The sequence below is a fragment of the Lynx rufus genome, unplaced genomic scaffold (assembly GCF_022079265.1).
Source record: "Lynx rufus isolate CCGP_SWC_20201006 ecotype Redwood Valley unplaced genomic scaffold, mLynRuf1.p SCAF_5, whole genome shotgun sequence".
In the NCBI taxonomy this organism is placed as follows: Eukaryota; Metazoa; Chordata; class Mammalia; order Carnivora; family Felidae; genus Lynx; species Lynx rufus.
This window is the reverse complement of record NW_025814867.1, coordinates 18,300,149-18,315,140: the sequence shown is the minus strand read 5'-3', so window position 1 is coordinate 18,315,140 and position 14,992 is coordinate 18,300,149. Positions and strand designations below refer to the sequence as shown.

At 40.9% G+C, this 14,992-nt stretch overlaps 1 protein-coding gene across 2 annotated transcripts in view; it reads right to left on the bottom strand.

The window, feature by feature from the left end:
• Nucleotides 1-726: 726 nt before the first annotated feature.
• THRB (thyroid hormone receptor beta) overlaps nt 727-14,992 on the bottom strand; it is a 77,494-nt gene continuing 63,228 nt past the window's right edge. The window contains exons 6-7 of one of the 2 annotated variants that reach the window (XM_047099614.1): nt 11,289-11,547; nt 727-3,876 (exon numbers count right to left, since the gene is read on the bottom strand). In XM_047099614.1, coding sequence (XP_046955570.1) covers nt 3,635-3,876; nt 11,289-11,547 — 501 coding nt within the window. In that variant the 3' untranslated portion in view covers nt 727-3,634. The remainder of the gene's footprint in view (nt 3,877-11,288; nt 11,548-14,992) is intronic. The other variant, XM_047099615.1, reaches the window with a different exon arrangement.

Genomic DNA, 14,992 nt, shown 5'->3' with positions numbered 1-14,992 from the left:
CAAGCTTATTTTAGAACCTGATGCCGTAGCTGTTGGAAAGGGCAAAGAGATTCAAATGTCTGTAAGCACTCTCCTTCTGGAGAATAACTGCGGCTTGGTTATTCACTTAAATTCCGTTTGTGAAAAAGGTTTAGCCTTACAAACGCTGGCTACATTTCAAAAACCATAAGACCGATTTCATAACTTATGACTCATGCATCAGAAGGTCAATATGACACGAATAGGTTAGAGTTCCATAGAAGAAAAGTGTATCACTGACAATGACATGCTTTGAGGGTGCTCAGCAGTTCCATGGAGGCTGAGTCTGTTGGGGGCTTAGTGTGGTGGAGGGGCCAAGACTTAGGCACCTGTCCACAGAAGAGCAATTGAGAATGGCGTTGCTGGAGCAGAGCCGAGCCTGGCGGTCCACTCCGATGACTGACGACCGCACTGCCAACGGAAGAGGTGTCGTGTAGGGCACGGGTGAAGGGGGGTATCACTGGGCTGAGGCATCAACACGGCAAGCACGTCATTGAGGACCGAGGCTCATTTGACTAGAAAAAGCTCTGAGGCAGCACGTAGTGTGTTCAGCAGAATCATAAAGAAGAAAAGATCTTATTTTTTTTTTCACTATTTCTGGAAATACTGCACATCTAAATTGAAGAGTAAAGTACACTTGAGGATTACAAACACACACACACGACCACCCACCCACACACACACCCCACACCACTCATCCCCCCGAAATTAAATGATTCATAAATAAGAATCCCAGTTGTACAGATATGTTCTCCTTCACTGGGATGTCTCCCCTCCGTGAGGGGTTCCAATCAGGTTCACACTTGATTTGAAAGCCCGGACAATATAAGAAAAAATGTTTAAAAAAAAATCCAGAGTAAATCCCTCCTGATTGAGTTTTATGAGATGGAGTCTTGAGATGCACTAAGTACCTCAACCAGTTACAGAAGAAATGAATCATTTTGACCCCAGGGTCATGATCCTTAGAGTCCTTACAGCCTTTCCCTTCAAACTGAAGTACTTTAAGGAGCGTCCTGCTCAACATAAAGTATTCAGCCTTCAACAAGAGTTTCAGATCAGTAGTTTGCCTTTTTAAGGCAATCATTTTAGGAACTGAGGATCAAACATAAATTTACTTGGAGCTAGCTGGATTACTGTAGATACACTGTCCCATTTGGCCAATGCCCAGCCATGGTTAATCCCCAAAGCATTCAGATTTAGCCTTAGACCTGGCTCTGTACTTGTATTTGAGTCTGGGTGTATCTCATATACTTCAGAATCTCTGTCAAACAAATTGAGGAAGCTGTCCCCGGAGGGCTTGATGCCCAAGGGGTCTGTGAACCCTCCAGTACCCTTCCTACTTGCCTTCCTCCCATTCCCTTCTGAGAGAAAACTTGCCCCTCACCACAGAGCTTCTCAGAGTTACCCTGGAGCGTAGAAGGTGACTCAGCATTGTTTCAAAGAGTACTTCTCCAAGGAGAGTCAACAGAGGGAGCTGAATTGCTAACACAGCGAGGGCTTCAGGAGACTGGCTAGAGACTGGCTTAGAGAAAACAAAACAAAACAAAACAAAACCGTCTGTAGATAAAGACAAACTTTATCTTCCCCTACTTCCTTTCTTTGCTTAGCTAGTTCCATAGTGATAGTCTTGTTTCCTCTTCCTGGGAAGCCAGTAGCTTTCACACATTAAACATATATTTTTCCTTCCAGATTATTCCCAGTCACACTAAGGTTTTTCAGTGCTGTTCCTCTCCTTTTTCCAAGGCCATCCTGCTTTTCTCTACATACTTGATGAGTAGTATGTCAAATTTGTATTTTGACTCAATACCAAATATGCATTCCCTAACTGTAATTGCTAATAAAGCTAAAAATTTGAATTATGAAAGAAACCATCAAAAAGGAATAGATTTTTCCCCCCAGAAATCAGTACACTAGTAAGGATGGGAAGGATTTTAAAGTTCATGACTTTCTCTCAGCTGAGAAAACCAAGACCCAAGGTTACAAAACCACCAGTTTGACAGAGCACAAACTAGAACTCAGGTGTCCTGACTTCTGGGCAAGTTAAAAAAGAATTAGTCCACTTGGTTTTCACAGTGACTTGCATTCCTTTGTTTTTTTAGGTAAATCTCACTGATATGGCTTATTTTCCCCAATATTTCCAGGATAAGGCAGTTCAAGGCAGGTAAAGGAATAGTTTGTGTCTACTATGCCAGTGAAGAACAAGATACATTCAGTTGCCTGGGTACATTCTTTGCCCATTTTTTGAAGTTGAAATGATCGGGGATCACCATGGGTTTTCTGGGCACAACCTACTCCAGCATTTGTCATCAGGGAGGAGGGCTAGGTAGGGAAGGTGAGTGAGGTTCGTGTATGTGGGCTGCAGGTATTTTCTGTGAGTTATCTGTCAGGGCAATGCTGTAAGAGAGGCAGAGTGGGTCGGTGTCCAGACCAGGCTTTGATCAGTGATAGTCAGGCCTGAGAGAGGGAAAAGGGGACTTGGAAACATTTGTGTGTAGAGCAAAGAGCTTGAGGATCTAAGACCAAAAGGAACCATCAGTACATGAAGAGACTCTCAGAACACTGCACTTCCTTCAACTCAGAATGTACCACACTAATCTTGCCTCAGAATTCCTCCAGAACAAGGCTCAAAATTCAGCTTGTTATCTCTCCTTGATTAGAAGATTTAATCCGTAGGGAAATCTGTTGTCAGCTCAGCAAAGATGCAATCAGGATTAAATAACTTCAGGAGTTTGGGAGATGACAGATCAGATGTCATTGAAAAGTGACAACACTCTGTAAATAGGTTTGATTTCTGTGGAAATTTTCTCTGAGCCTAAACTGTAAAGAAGCCTTCCTTACCATGAGGTAAGACTATGTGAATTTTTGGAAACTGTTGAGTCACTGACATTAGTTAAGTAAAGTTTTCTAATTTCTTTGGGCTCACTGAGGAAAATCGTTTCCCTTGTTGGCCTCAGTCAGTCAAATACCTGCATATCTTTGAGTCACACCCTTGTATAACTTGAATTAAATCATAGGATTATAAAAATTATAGTGAAAGGACAGCTGATTTTTCAGGAACAAATATTCCTATACATTCCAGGTTATGCTGCCAGGAGAGAATGAAGGGTGAGGAAAACAGCGTGCTCTTGAATAGATAAAAATAAGTTCAGATCTTTCCCTAGAAAGCTGAAAGCCACATCTAACCAAAGTTGGTCTGTGCCGTGCTAATTTGAGCCCTGCAAAAATCAGGGCTGGATCAAGATGACCATATTATCTTGGTTTTAAGGCTTCATTAGTCTTCTGCCACGCCATTTTGCTTGCTTGAGTCTCTGACCAGGGACAGATGGGAGCTGGTGATGGCTTGGTGCTGGTGAATTAATGATTGTCCCCACCCCACCTCCACAACTGTAAAACCTTCAAAGCATTCACATCAAAGGACTGGAGAACAAAATGCAATAGTTACAAGTACCCGCATTCAAGGGGCAATTTCATCCATGTCTATGCTAAGGACTACCTCCCTTTACCCCCAGTCTCTCCCAACACAAAGAAACAAAGGAACAAACAAAAAAGAGCTAGGCAATGGAATGAAATGACACCCAGTAGTGCTGTAGGAATTATGAGAATGAAGTCAGTCAGTCTAATCCTCGAACACTTCCAAGAACAATGGGGGAAAGAGTTCCGTGGGGCATTCCACCTTCATGTGCAGGAAGCGGCTGGCATGGCAGGCTCCAATCATCCTCAGGTCTGTCACCTTCATCAGGAGCTTTGGCCAAAAGTGTGTCACATGATGTTTTCGGTAATTGATATAGTGTTCAAAGGCCAGCAGGAAACTATCTTGGTATTTTTCTATTCTTTCAACACAGGCAAGCCCTGGGCGGTCTGAGGGGAAGCAAGAAGATGGATGTTAATTCAGAAATGGAAAGGAGAAGGTTTGCTTTGTCCATTTTAAGCCCTTTAGTGTGAAATGGACAGATCTGGGGACCTGTCAACTCCTAGGAATGAGCATGGATATAACATGAACTCTGGGGCATTAAGAACCAATGGTACCAGGAAAGTGTCATAATTTACATAAAAGGAGTTGATGCTTTGTTCAGATAAATATCTCTGGGTTAGCCATATCACCTCCTTGGTTGGAAATGGCTATGCCTCCCTCATAGGAGAAGCCTCACCTACAGAGTTGAAATATTGTGCATAATAAGGGAAAGATTTTGAGTTTCCACTGGCTTTCTGGCAGAAAGGGGAAGACAAGCATGGACATGCAGAGAAGGGGAGATGTGAGAAGAGATTGGAAACATTGCAGGAGGCCTGAATGCCAAAGGAAGAGTGTCAGATAATAAATTCTCATGAAGACAAAGAAGTACAATCTCCAATTTTAGTTGTTTACCTCCTGTAATGAAGCACTCCTTCCCTTCTCTAATACAGTTAATAAAACTGCTACCTGTAGCAGCCTTGTGTTGGGGTGTTTTGGGGAATTAAATGAAAAGAAAAGAAGCTAGCATTGCCCCGTGCGGAGTAAGGAAGAATTACATTGGGAAGTTGGAGCTAGAGGAGACCATGACCATGTAATGACCAAGAAATCTTCCCAAGTCTTGGGAGGACTGCTGGCCTTCCATAATATGTGGGGAGGGGACTCAAGGCAATTTCACACAAAAGATAAAGGGATGTCATGAGAAGGCTAGATGACTGGGGAACATCCAGGCTATAAACACTTAGGTTACAAAAGTGGGTACAGAGGGAAGGTACCTTAACATACTAGAGGCCATGTATGACAAGCCCACAGCTAACATCATATTCAACAGTGAAAGGCTTAAAGCTTTTCCTCTAAGATCAGGAACAAGCAAGGATTCCCACCCTCACCTCTATATTCCACATGGTATTGGAAGTTCTAGTCAGAACAAGTAAGCAAGAAAAAGAGATAAAAGGCATCCAAATTGGAAAGGAAGAAGTAAAACTGTCACTATTTGCAGATGACATGATATTATATAGAGAAAACTAAGAGTTCACCAAAAAACTGTTAGAATTATAAATAAATTCAGTAAAGTTGCAGGATACAAGATCAATATACAAAAATCTGTTTTCTTTCTATAAGCTAATAATGAATTATCAGGAAGAGAAATGAAGGAACACAAACCCATTTACAATAGCGTCAAAAAGAATGAAATACATAGCAATAAAGTTAACCAAGGAAGTAAAATACCTATACTGTGAATACTGTAAGACATTGATAAAAGAAATGGAAGGAGACACAAATAAATGGAAAGATATTCTGTATGCATGGATTGGAATAATTAATATTGTTAAAATGTCCATACTACCCAAAGCTGTCTATAGATTCAGTGCAATCCCTATCAAAATTTCAATGACATTTTTCAATTCCTATTTCACAGAAATAGGACAAACAATCCTAAAATTTGTATGGAGACATAAAAGACCCAGAAAAACCAAAGCATTGTTGAGAAAAAAGAACAAAGCTGGAGGCATCATGCTGTCTGATTTCAAACTATATTACAAAGCTATAGTAATCAAAACAGTATGGTATTGGTATAAAAACAGACACAAAGTTCAATGGAATGGAATAGATAGCCCAGAAATACACTCATTAATATATGGCCAATTAATTTATGACAAAGGAACCAAGAATACACAATGAAGAAAGCATAGTCTCTTTAGTAAATGAGTAAGAAGTAAGAAGAGTAGATAGCCATAAGCAAAAGAATGAAACTAGACTCCTATCTTACACCGTATACAAAAATTAACTCAAAACAGAATAAAGACTTGAATGTAAGACCTAAAATGATAAAATTCCTGGAGGAAAACATAGATGGTAAGCTGCTTTACATTAGTCTTGGTGATGATTGTTTTGGATCTGACTCCAACAGCAAAGGCAACAAAAGCAAAAATAAAGTGGGACTACATCAAATGAAAAACCTGCAGAGCAAAGGAAACCATCAACAAAATGAAAAGGAACCTATGGAATGGGAGAAAGTATTTTCAAACCATATATATGATAAGGGGTTAATATCCAAAATATAAAAAGAACCCCTACAACTCAATAGCAAAAAACCCCACAATTGATTAAAAACTGGGCAGAGGATCTGAAGAGACATTTTTCTGAAGAAGACATACAGATGGCCAACAGGCAAATCTAAAGTTGTTCAAGATCACTAATCATCAGGGAAATGCAAATCAAAATTGCAATGACATATCACTTCACACCTGTTAGAATAGCCATTTATCAAAAAGACGAGAGATAACAAATGTTGTGCACTATTGCTAGGAAAGCAAATTGGTGCAGCCAGTCTGGAAAACGGTATGGAGTTTCCTCAAAAAAAAAAAAAAATTAAAAATAGAATTACCATATGATCCAGTAATTCCACTACTGGGTATTTATCCAAAGAAAACAAAAGCACGAACTTGGAAAGATATATGTACCTCATGTTCATTGTAGCATTATTTACAATAGCCAAGATATGGAAAGAACCTAAGTGTCCATTGGTGGACAAATGGATATAAAAGATGTGATATAGATATGGATATAGATATAGATATAGATATAGATATAGATATAGATATAGATATAGGTATAGGTATAGGCATAGATATAGCTCTATCTATCTATCTATCTATCTATCTATATCTCACATCTAATGGAATTCAGCCATAAAAAATGAATGAAATCTTGCCATTTGCAACAACATTGATGGACCCTGAGGACATTATGCTAAGGGAAGTAAGTTAGAGAAAGACAAATACCGTATCATCTTATATGTGAAGTCTAAAAACAAACAAACAAACAAACAAAACCAAGCTCGTAGAAACAGAGCACAGATTGGAGGTTGCCAGAGGGTGTGGGCTGGGCTGGGCTTAATGGGTGAAGGGAGTCTAAACTATAAACTTCTAGTTATAAGATAAGTCATGGAAGTGTAATGTACAGTATGATGACTATAGTTAATGATACTCTATTGCATACTTAAAAGTTGCTTAGAGAGTAGATCTTAAAAGTCCTAATCACAGGAGAGGGGTGCCTGGATAGTTCAGTCAGTTGAGTGTTCAACTATTGACTTTGGCTCAGGTCATGATCTCACAGTTCATGGGATCGAGCCCCATGTTGGGCTCTGTGCTGTTGGTATGGAGCCTACTTGCTATTCTTTCTCTTCCTCTATCTCTGCCCCTTCCCTGCTCACACACACTCCCTCTCTCTCAAAATAAATAAATAATCTTAAAAAAAACTATTAAAAAAAAAGCCTTCATCACAGTGGAAAAAATTTTGTCACCATATATGGGGACAGATGTTATCCAGACTTATTGTGATCATTTGGCAATGTATACAAATATCAAATCATTCTGTTGTACATCTGAAACTAGGACAATGTTATATGTCAATTATAACTCAATAAAAAATGTTAAAAAATAATTTATAAACCAGGATGGATTCCTCATATAGCTCCAGGGAGCCCTACCGCCCTGCTGCCCAGTTCTTTCCAGTTTTCTCTTTGTGGCTCTGATCGAGTAAGTTCACACTTTAAGTGTCCAGTTATTGAAGTATTTGTATTAGTAAAAATCAAAACAGGATTCTGCTTAATCTGAAAGGAAGGCTCAGCACTAGTGTCTCAATCCACTTCTGTGTTTAAACAAAATACATGGGCTTTTGGAATCCCCTATTTGGCTTGAAATGCAATTTGTGCATTTTTATTTTGTGTCTTTTGTATTTGATGCTGCTGTTTTGTGGATCTCCTCAATCTCTCTCTCTCTCTCTCTCTCTCTCTCTCTCTCTCTCACCCCTGTCTTCTCTCTTTCTTTGAGTATGCCAGAAGAATTCTCCACAGGATCCTTCGCCTTTTGATCCAAGTAGAAAAGCAACATAATACTGCTCTGGATGTACTCCTTCAAAGGGAAAAAAATAACCCGGGTTTTGTGGCCTTAAAATTCTGTCCTTTGATAAGAGATAAAGATAAGGTGGTCATGTAATTGACACAGAGAAAATGAATGGACATTTTGATCATGTTCAAGTGGTATTAAGCATGTTTATGAAGGAATATTTTAAAGGTCAAAGAGTGTCTTTAACTCTTTAAGACAGAATTTCTCAAAGCTGTGTCCTTGGGATCATGTCCATTTTAGCTCTCCGCTCATCACTGCAGGACCAAAGAAATTAGTGGTAGCAGCTCCTGGAGAAGGCTTTGTGGAAAAGCCCTAAGATACTGTGTCATTGTAATGCCAGACAAAACAATGAGGCTTAGAAGACAATACTGAGGACGGCTGGAGCCGTGGAGCACAGATATGTAGCTATCATTTGCCAACTGTAAAGTGTCTTGTAATATTTTTCTGGTGTTGGCAGTATTAATGAAAAGTTCCCAGGCCATTAGGGTGGAGAAGATTTTTAAAAGGTTTTTAAGTATGTCACGTGGCTCTCCAGCAGTGACAGCATCATCAGAATCAGAGGATGGGGAAGAATCGCCCAGTTAAGTGTTTGACAGGGTTTGGTATCACAATTTTTGCCTTCTCAAATACTCCCTTTATTTACTTTACTGAGATTATTTGTTTAACAATCTGTTAAAATTAACTCATTACAGGGGAAACATATTATTCAGTAAATAAAAATCCATTTGCCGTACTTAGAAGATAGCCATAAAAACAGGGTGTGTGACAGAAACCTTTATTAAACTTATTTATTAATTATTTTTTTAATGTTTATTTATTTTTGAGAGAGACAGAGCATGAGCAGGGGAGGGGCAGAGAGAGAGGGAGACACAGAATCCGAAGCAGGCTCCAGGTTTTGAGCTATCAGTGCAGGTGCCCCACCTTTATTAAACTTTAGCTAAAGATTCTTGCTGAAGACTGAGATCCGCTCTGTTATACAGGGAGGTCAGTAAGTGTTAGGCATTCGGGATAGACTGGCACCAAAATGAATCTCTCTCCTTGCCTTATTTAGAAGGAGATATAACTAGAAAGAAAACTGTAAAAGAAATAGCTTTCTCACTATGTGGCTCAATGTTATTTAAAATTCTTTGTACCACTACAATTTCACTAACAATTACCTTGAATCCCCCTCCAGAATATAATTCCCACTTATTTAGTTCAATTTCCTTATTTTAAGAGACACTGAAACCCAAAGGAAAGGGGTTACCCATTTTCTTTCTTTAAAAAAAATTTTTTTTTTGTTGACTTATTTTGAGAGAGAGAGGGGGAGAGAGGGAGAGAGAGAGAGAGAGAGAGAGAGAGAGAGAGAGCATCTGCGAGCAAGTCGGGGAGGGAAAGAGAGAGAGGGAGAGAGAAAGAATCCCAAGCAGGCTCTGAACTGTCAGTATGGAGCTCAGTGTGGGGCTCGACTCACAAACCTCGAGATCATGAGTCAAAATCAAGAGTCGGATGCTTAACTGACTGAGACACCCAGGTGCCCCATCCATTTTATTTCTTTAGGACGAAGGGCCTGGGCTTCTCACTGGCTGTTGACTAGAGACTTCCCTCAGCTCCGAGAGGCCACAAGCAGATCCCTGTCATGTGAGCTTTCCCAGCATGGCAGCTTACTTCATCTAGGCAGCAAGGAGAGTCTCTAGGGCAAGCCTGTTAGCCAGAGGGAATCTTTTATAACATAATGTAACCGAATTGCATGGGGGTGACAGTGAATTCATTGTATTCTGTTGAAGCAAGTCACAGGTTCTGTGCACACTCAGTGGGAGGGGATTGTACAAGGGTGTAAACATCAGAAGGTGGGGGTCATGGGGGGCACCCTAGAGCTTGTCCACCACAGCATACAGCAGGGTTCGTTATGCTATTCTTTTCCTGTTTGTTTTTTTTTTTAATGTTTATTTATTTATTTGAGAGAGAGAGAGGCAGAGAGAGAAGGAGACAGAGAATCCCAAGAGGGGCTTGGGAATCCTGATGCGGGGCTCAATCCAATGAACTGTGAGATCATGACTGGAGCCAAAGTCAAGAGTTGGATGCTTAACCTACTGAGCCACCCAGGTGCCCCCATTATGCTATTCTATACTTATGTTTATGTTTGAGACTTTCCATAATTAAAAGATTTTTTTAAAAAAAGTCTGCCATACCTAAATTTTTTGTAGCAAATAAATTTCAAGATGAGCTTCAAAAAAGAAAAAAGGAATTGTACTGAGTTAACTAGGAAGCATGGACTCTATTAAGGGTTCTCATGGTACTTGTGACTGATAATTTACCCATCTATTTAGTCATTTATCCCATAAACATTTTTCAAATTCTGAACACTGGCCTAATTGTAATTAGACATATTTCTGTCTCCAAGAAATAAACAGTCCAGAGGGAGATATGGATAAGTTAAGCTGACAGCTGTCGTGCAGAGTGACCCTCAGCTTAACTGAGGGTGCTCTGAAAATGCACAGGGTGCCTCTGAAACTGCCTTCTATTTAAAGACTAGCTTCCTTTGAAGAGTTTGATGTATTTTGCATTTCGTATTTATTATGACACGATCTCTGAAGAAAAAAAAAAAGTCTCAGCATTATCATCTACTCTTTGTGGAAGGAGTCTGAGGCCTTGATCATGAGCTCTAGGCAGGTTAGAGCTGGTTGTAGGTTCTTTGCCGTTCCTCCCATCTAGAGGTGGGCTCTTGACTCTGGACTGGTGCTGGGCCTTGTTTGGACCAACACAACGCGGCAGAAGTGATGCTATATGACTTAAACCTGGGACTTAAGACGTCTGCACTTTCTGCCTTCGTGTGCTTGGAGCTCTCCTTGGAATCCTCTAGCCACGTAGGAGTTCAGCTAGCCTGCCAGTAGAGAGGATGCATGGCGGCCTACAGCTGTGTTTGATGTCTCAGCCCCAGCCTCTGCCATCTTGGATGCTTTAAGCCACTAAATTTTCGGGTAATATGCTATATAGCAATAAACTTAAGCTGTAGCTAAGCCATAAACCAATTTTCCTCAACCGGAACTTAATACAGAATGGTGTAGTCACTCATACCCATACCCTGTGTAATAAGCCAGAAGGAGGCAGAGTTGGACAACTACCATAGGTCAGGCTGGGTAGTGTCTGTTGAAGGTGGATCATCTCATAGAGTCTTTAAAAGGACTCATTTGGGTCCTTCTACTACGCTGGGAGATTGCAGGAAGCATCAGATACCTGACACCCTCCTTCAGTTCCCAGTTCATTGGCAAATCCCTAATTGCTGAAAGAGAATAAGCTATGATTTTGCAGCTAAAGCAGCGGTGGGGACGGGGGGGGGGGGGGATGGACTGGAAACTCATCAAGTGATTTGAATTAGCACCAGATAAGCAAAAGCTCTTTTGTTGCCCAATAATGAGTCTGGGAGTACTCACCTGAAGACATCAGGAGGACAGCCTGAAGGAGAGCTACTTCTGTGTCATCCAGGTTGAAAGAAGACAGTGACATGCCCAGGTCAAAGATGGCGTCTGACACCACCCCAAGACCCCCATTCTTCAGCTGGCCCCGCGTCACTGCCATTTCCCCATTCAAGGTTAAAGTCTCACTTTCTGGGTCATAGCGCACAGCAGCGCGAAGGGACATGATCTCCATGCAGCAGCCTTTGAGGAGGATTATCTGGTCTTCACATGGCAGCTGAAAAAAATCAGCCCACGTCAGCAAGAACAAGTGCACAAATGTCAGTAAGGAATAACATGCAGTATTTTAATAGCAACAGGGACAACATCCTGCGATCAATGTCGCTCCTGTACTCTTTGAGGCTATGGCTTTTCCCTTCCTACTTGGCTGCAGACTTTCAACAACCATTCTTCACACTCCAAATTGGTCACCAACTTTAACCTCAGTAGTTTGCATTTCTTTTGTGATGGATATAGATCTCTAACTGGGATTACGGTCAAGTGCGAGATTGTGCTCATAATCCCTTACTCTGGAGGTTTGTATCGTAACACCAACTGATAACTGCTTGAGAACACGGTTTATGTTAAACTTACCTAATTTTCTCATAGTTCTAACAAGCCAACAGCAGACTCTACTCTTTAGCTGGATTTGATTTTTGAAGCAAGTTTGCTCCTTGTAGGTCTCTCAAAAGGCACAAAAGGGAAAGGTTGCTTATAGATGCATGTTACCCCTGAGGCCCAGAGATGTAAAAGCTTTGCCCAATTTCTTACTTGACACATCCCCAAAGGCAAGGGAATTAAAAGCAAAAATGAACTAATGGGACCTCATGAAGATAAAAAGCTTCTGCACAGCAAAGGAAGCAACCAACAAAACTAAAAGGCAACCAACAGAATGGGAAAAGATATTTGCAAATGACGTATCGGACAAAGGGCTAGTATCCAAAATCTATAAAGAGCTCACCAAACTCCACACCCGAAAAACAAGTAACCCAGTGAAGAAATGGGCAGAAGACACGAATAGACACTTCTCTAAAGAAGACATCCAGATGGCCAACAGGCACATGAAAAGATGCTCAATGTTGCTCCTCATCAGGGAAATACAAATCAAAACCACACTCAGATATCACCTCACGCCAGTCAGAGTGGCCAAAATGAACAAATCAGGAGACTATAGATGCTGGAGAGGATGTGGAGAAACAGGAACCCTCTTGCACTGTTGGTGGGAATGCAAATTGGTGCAGCCGCTCTGGAAAACAGTGCAGAGGTTCCTCAAAAAATTAAAAATAGATCTACCCTATGACCCAGCAATATCACTGCTAGGAATTTACCCAAGGGATACAGGAGTACTGATGCATAGGGGCACTTGTACCCCAATGTTTATAGCAGCACTCTCAACAATAAACAAATGATAGAAAGAGCCTAAATGTCCATCAACTGATGAATGGATAAAGAAATTGTGGTTTATGTACACAATGGAGTACTACGTGGCAATGAGAAAGAATGAAATATGGCCCTTTGTAGCAACATGGATGGAACTGGAGAGTGTGATGCTAAGTGAAATAAGCCATACAGAGAAAGATAGATACCATATGGTTTCACTCTTATGTGGATCCTGAGAAACTTAACAGAAACCCATGGGGGAGGGGAAGGAAAAAAAAAGAGTTTAGAGTGGAAGAGAGCCAAAACATAAGAGACTCTTAAAAACTGAGAACAAACTGAGGGTTGATGGGGGGTGGGAGGGAAGGGAGGGTGGGTGATGAGTATTCAGGAGGCCACCTTTTGGGATGAGCACTGGGTGTTGTATGGAAACCAATTTGACAATAAACTTCATATATTGAAAAAAAAAAGTTTTGCCCAAAGTCACCCAGTGAATTAGGGGTAGAGGTGGAACTAGAATTCAGACCTCATGGCTCCCAGGGTTGTATTCTCAGTACCTCAGGCACTGGAGTTACTCCACACACTGGAGTTCCCTGCCAGTTCTGTAATCTCATTTTAAGCATATTTGGTTGTCTTGTTAATTAGGATTTGTGATGATGTGATAGCATTTATAACAAACTTAAAAAGAAGAAGAACTTTGTTAGCAAAATAACAAAAAATCAGAATTTTACTTTCTGGCAGGAGAGAATGTTGGATTAAAAGCCACCATCAAAATAGCTTGAAAGGCTATTAGTTAATGGATATTTTTGATGCACTGGGCATCATGCTAAGATTTACAGGTGTCATCTTATTTAATCGTCACAGCAATACCGCGAAGTGAATATTCTAATTTCAATTTCATTCATAAAAGTGGAAATCCAGGCACCGAGAGGTTGAGTAACATGCTAAGGGGTCACATGAGTATTTTGTGGGTGAGGCTAGGACTTGAAGCTAGATCTTTCAGAATCCAGTGCAAAGAAAGAAGAGAACACACTCTTTCGAAATACTTGGGATATGACTAAGCTATCATAAGCAATGAATGTGTAAATCACACATAATTTTTATCTTTTCATTAAATCAGGTACAAACTCTTTTGGGGCAATACTCTTGGCAACACTTGACTAGTTCAGTTTAGGTTGTTACATAAAACTGAAGGTAATACTACTGAATTATATTTAAAATGTTGGGCATTTCATATTTTTCGCTAAGTCAGCCTAGCCACCTTACCATTTAACTTCAAATTACTTAGCTTTTTCTACAGAATAAAAGTCATTTCATATTTGGTTCTGGAATATATGTACATGGGAATTCTCTCCTTCCACTCATTAAAAAAAAAATGACTGGGGGCGCCTGGGTGGCTCAGTCGGTTAAGCGGCCGACTTCGGCTCAGGTCATGATCTCACAGTCCGTGAGTTCGGGCCCCGCGTCAGGTTCTGTGCTGACAGCTCAGAGCCTGGAGCCTGCTTCAGATTCTGTGTCTCCCTCTCTCTCTGACCCTCCCTCGTTCATGCTCTGTCTCTCTCTGTCTCAAAAATAAATAAACATTAAAAAAAAAAATTTAAAAAAAATGACTGTGATTTACTTTTATTTAGGTTCTAATTTGTATTCCAGGCCCAAGATCATGGTAGGCAATGGGAAACCCTGAGCTTGGATAGACCCTCCACCAGTAAGATGGAGAATTGGTCCAAGTGGGCACAGGCTGGCTTTAATGCCCATGGGAAATGTCAGCCTCATCAGGGTCACCTGAGGGCTTGTTAAATACATTGCTGGTTCCACCCTCCGAGTTTCTGCATTCTCCAAGCTCCCAGAGGATGCTCATGCTGCTGGTTCAGGGGCCCCGCTCTTGAGAACCACTGGCATAGAATGGCAAAGAGAAATTGCTGATCAGATCAAACCACTTATTTTTTTAATCTGTCATAAAGAATGCAAACTTGGGCAGGCCGCGTCTTTGTAGCCAAGTCTGAATCTAGATGAAGTAGATTTCTTTTTATAACTTCCTGTTAATTGGTTCAGATTTAAATAAAAGTTGAATAAGTATTTGTTAAGAATCAACCAACGGTTTAGAAACTAGGCCAGATGCCTTTTCCTTTTAGAAACGTCTGTAGGTTGGGCGCCTGGGTGGCTGAGTCTGTTAAGTGTCCGACTCTTGAATTTGGCTTAGGTCACGATCTCAGGGTCGTGAGATCGAGAGCCCTGTGTTGGGCTCTTTGCTGGGTGTGGAGTCTGCTTAAGATTCTGTCTGTCTGTCTACCTCTGTCCCTTCCCCG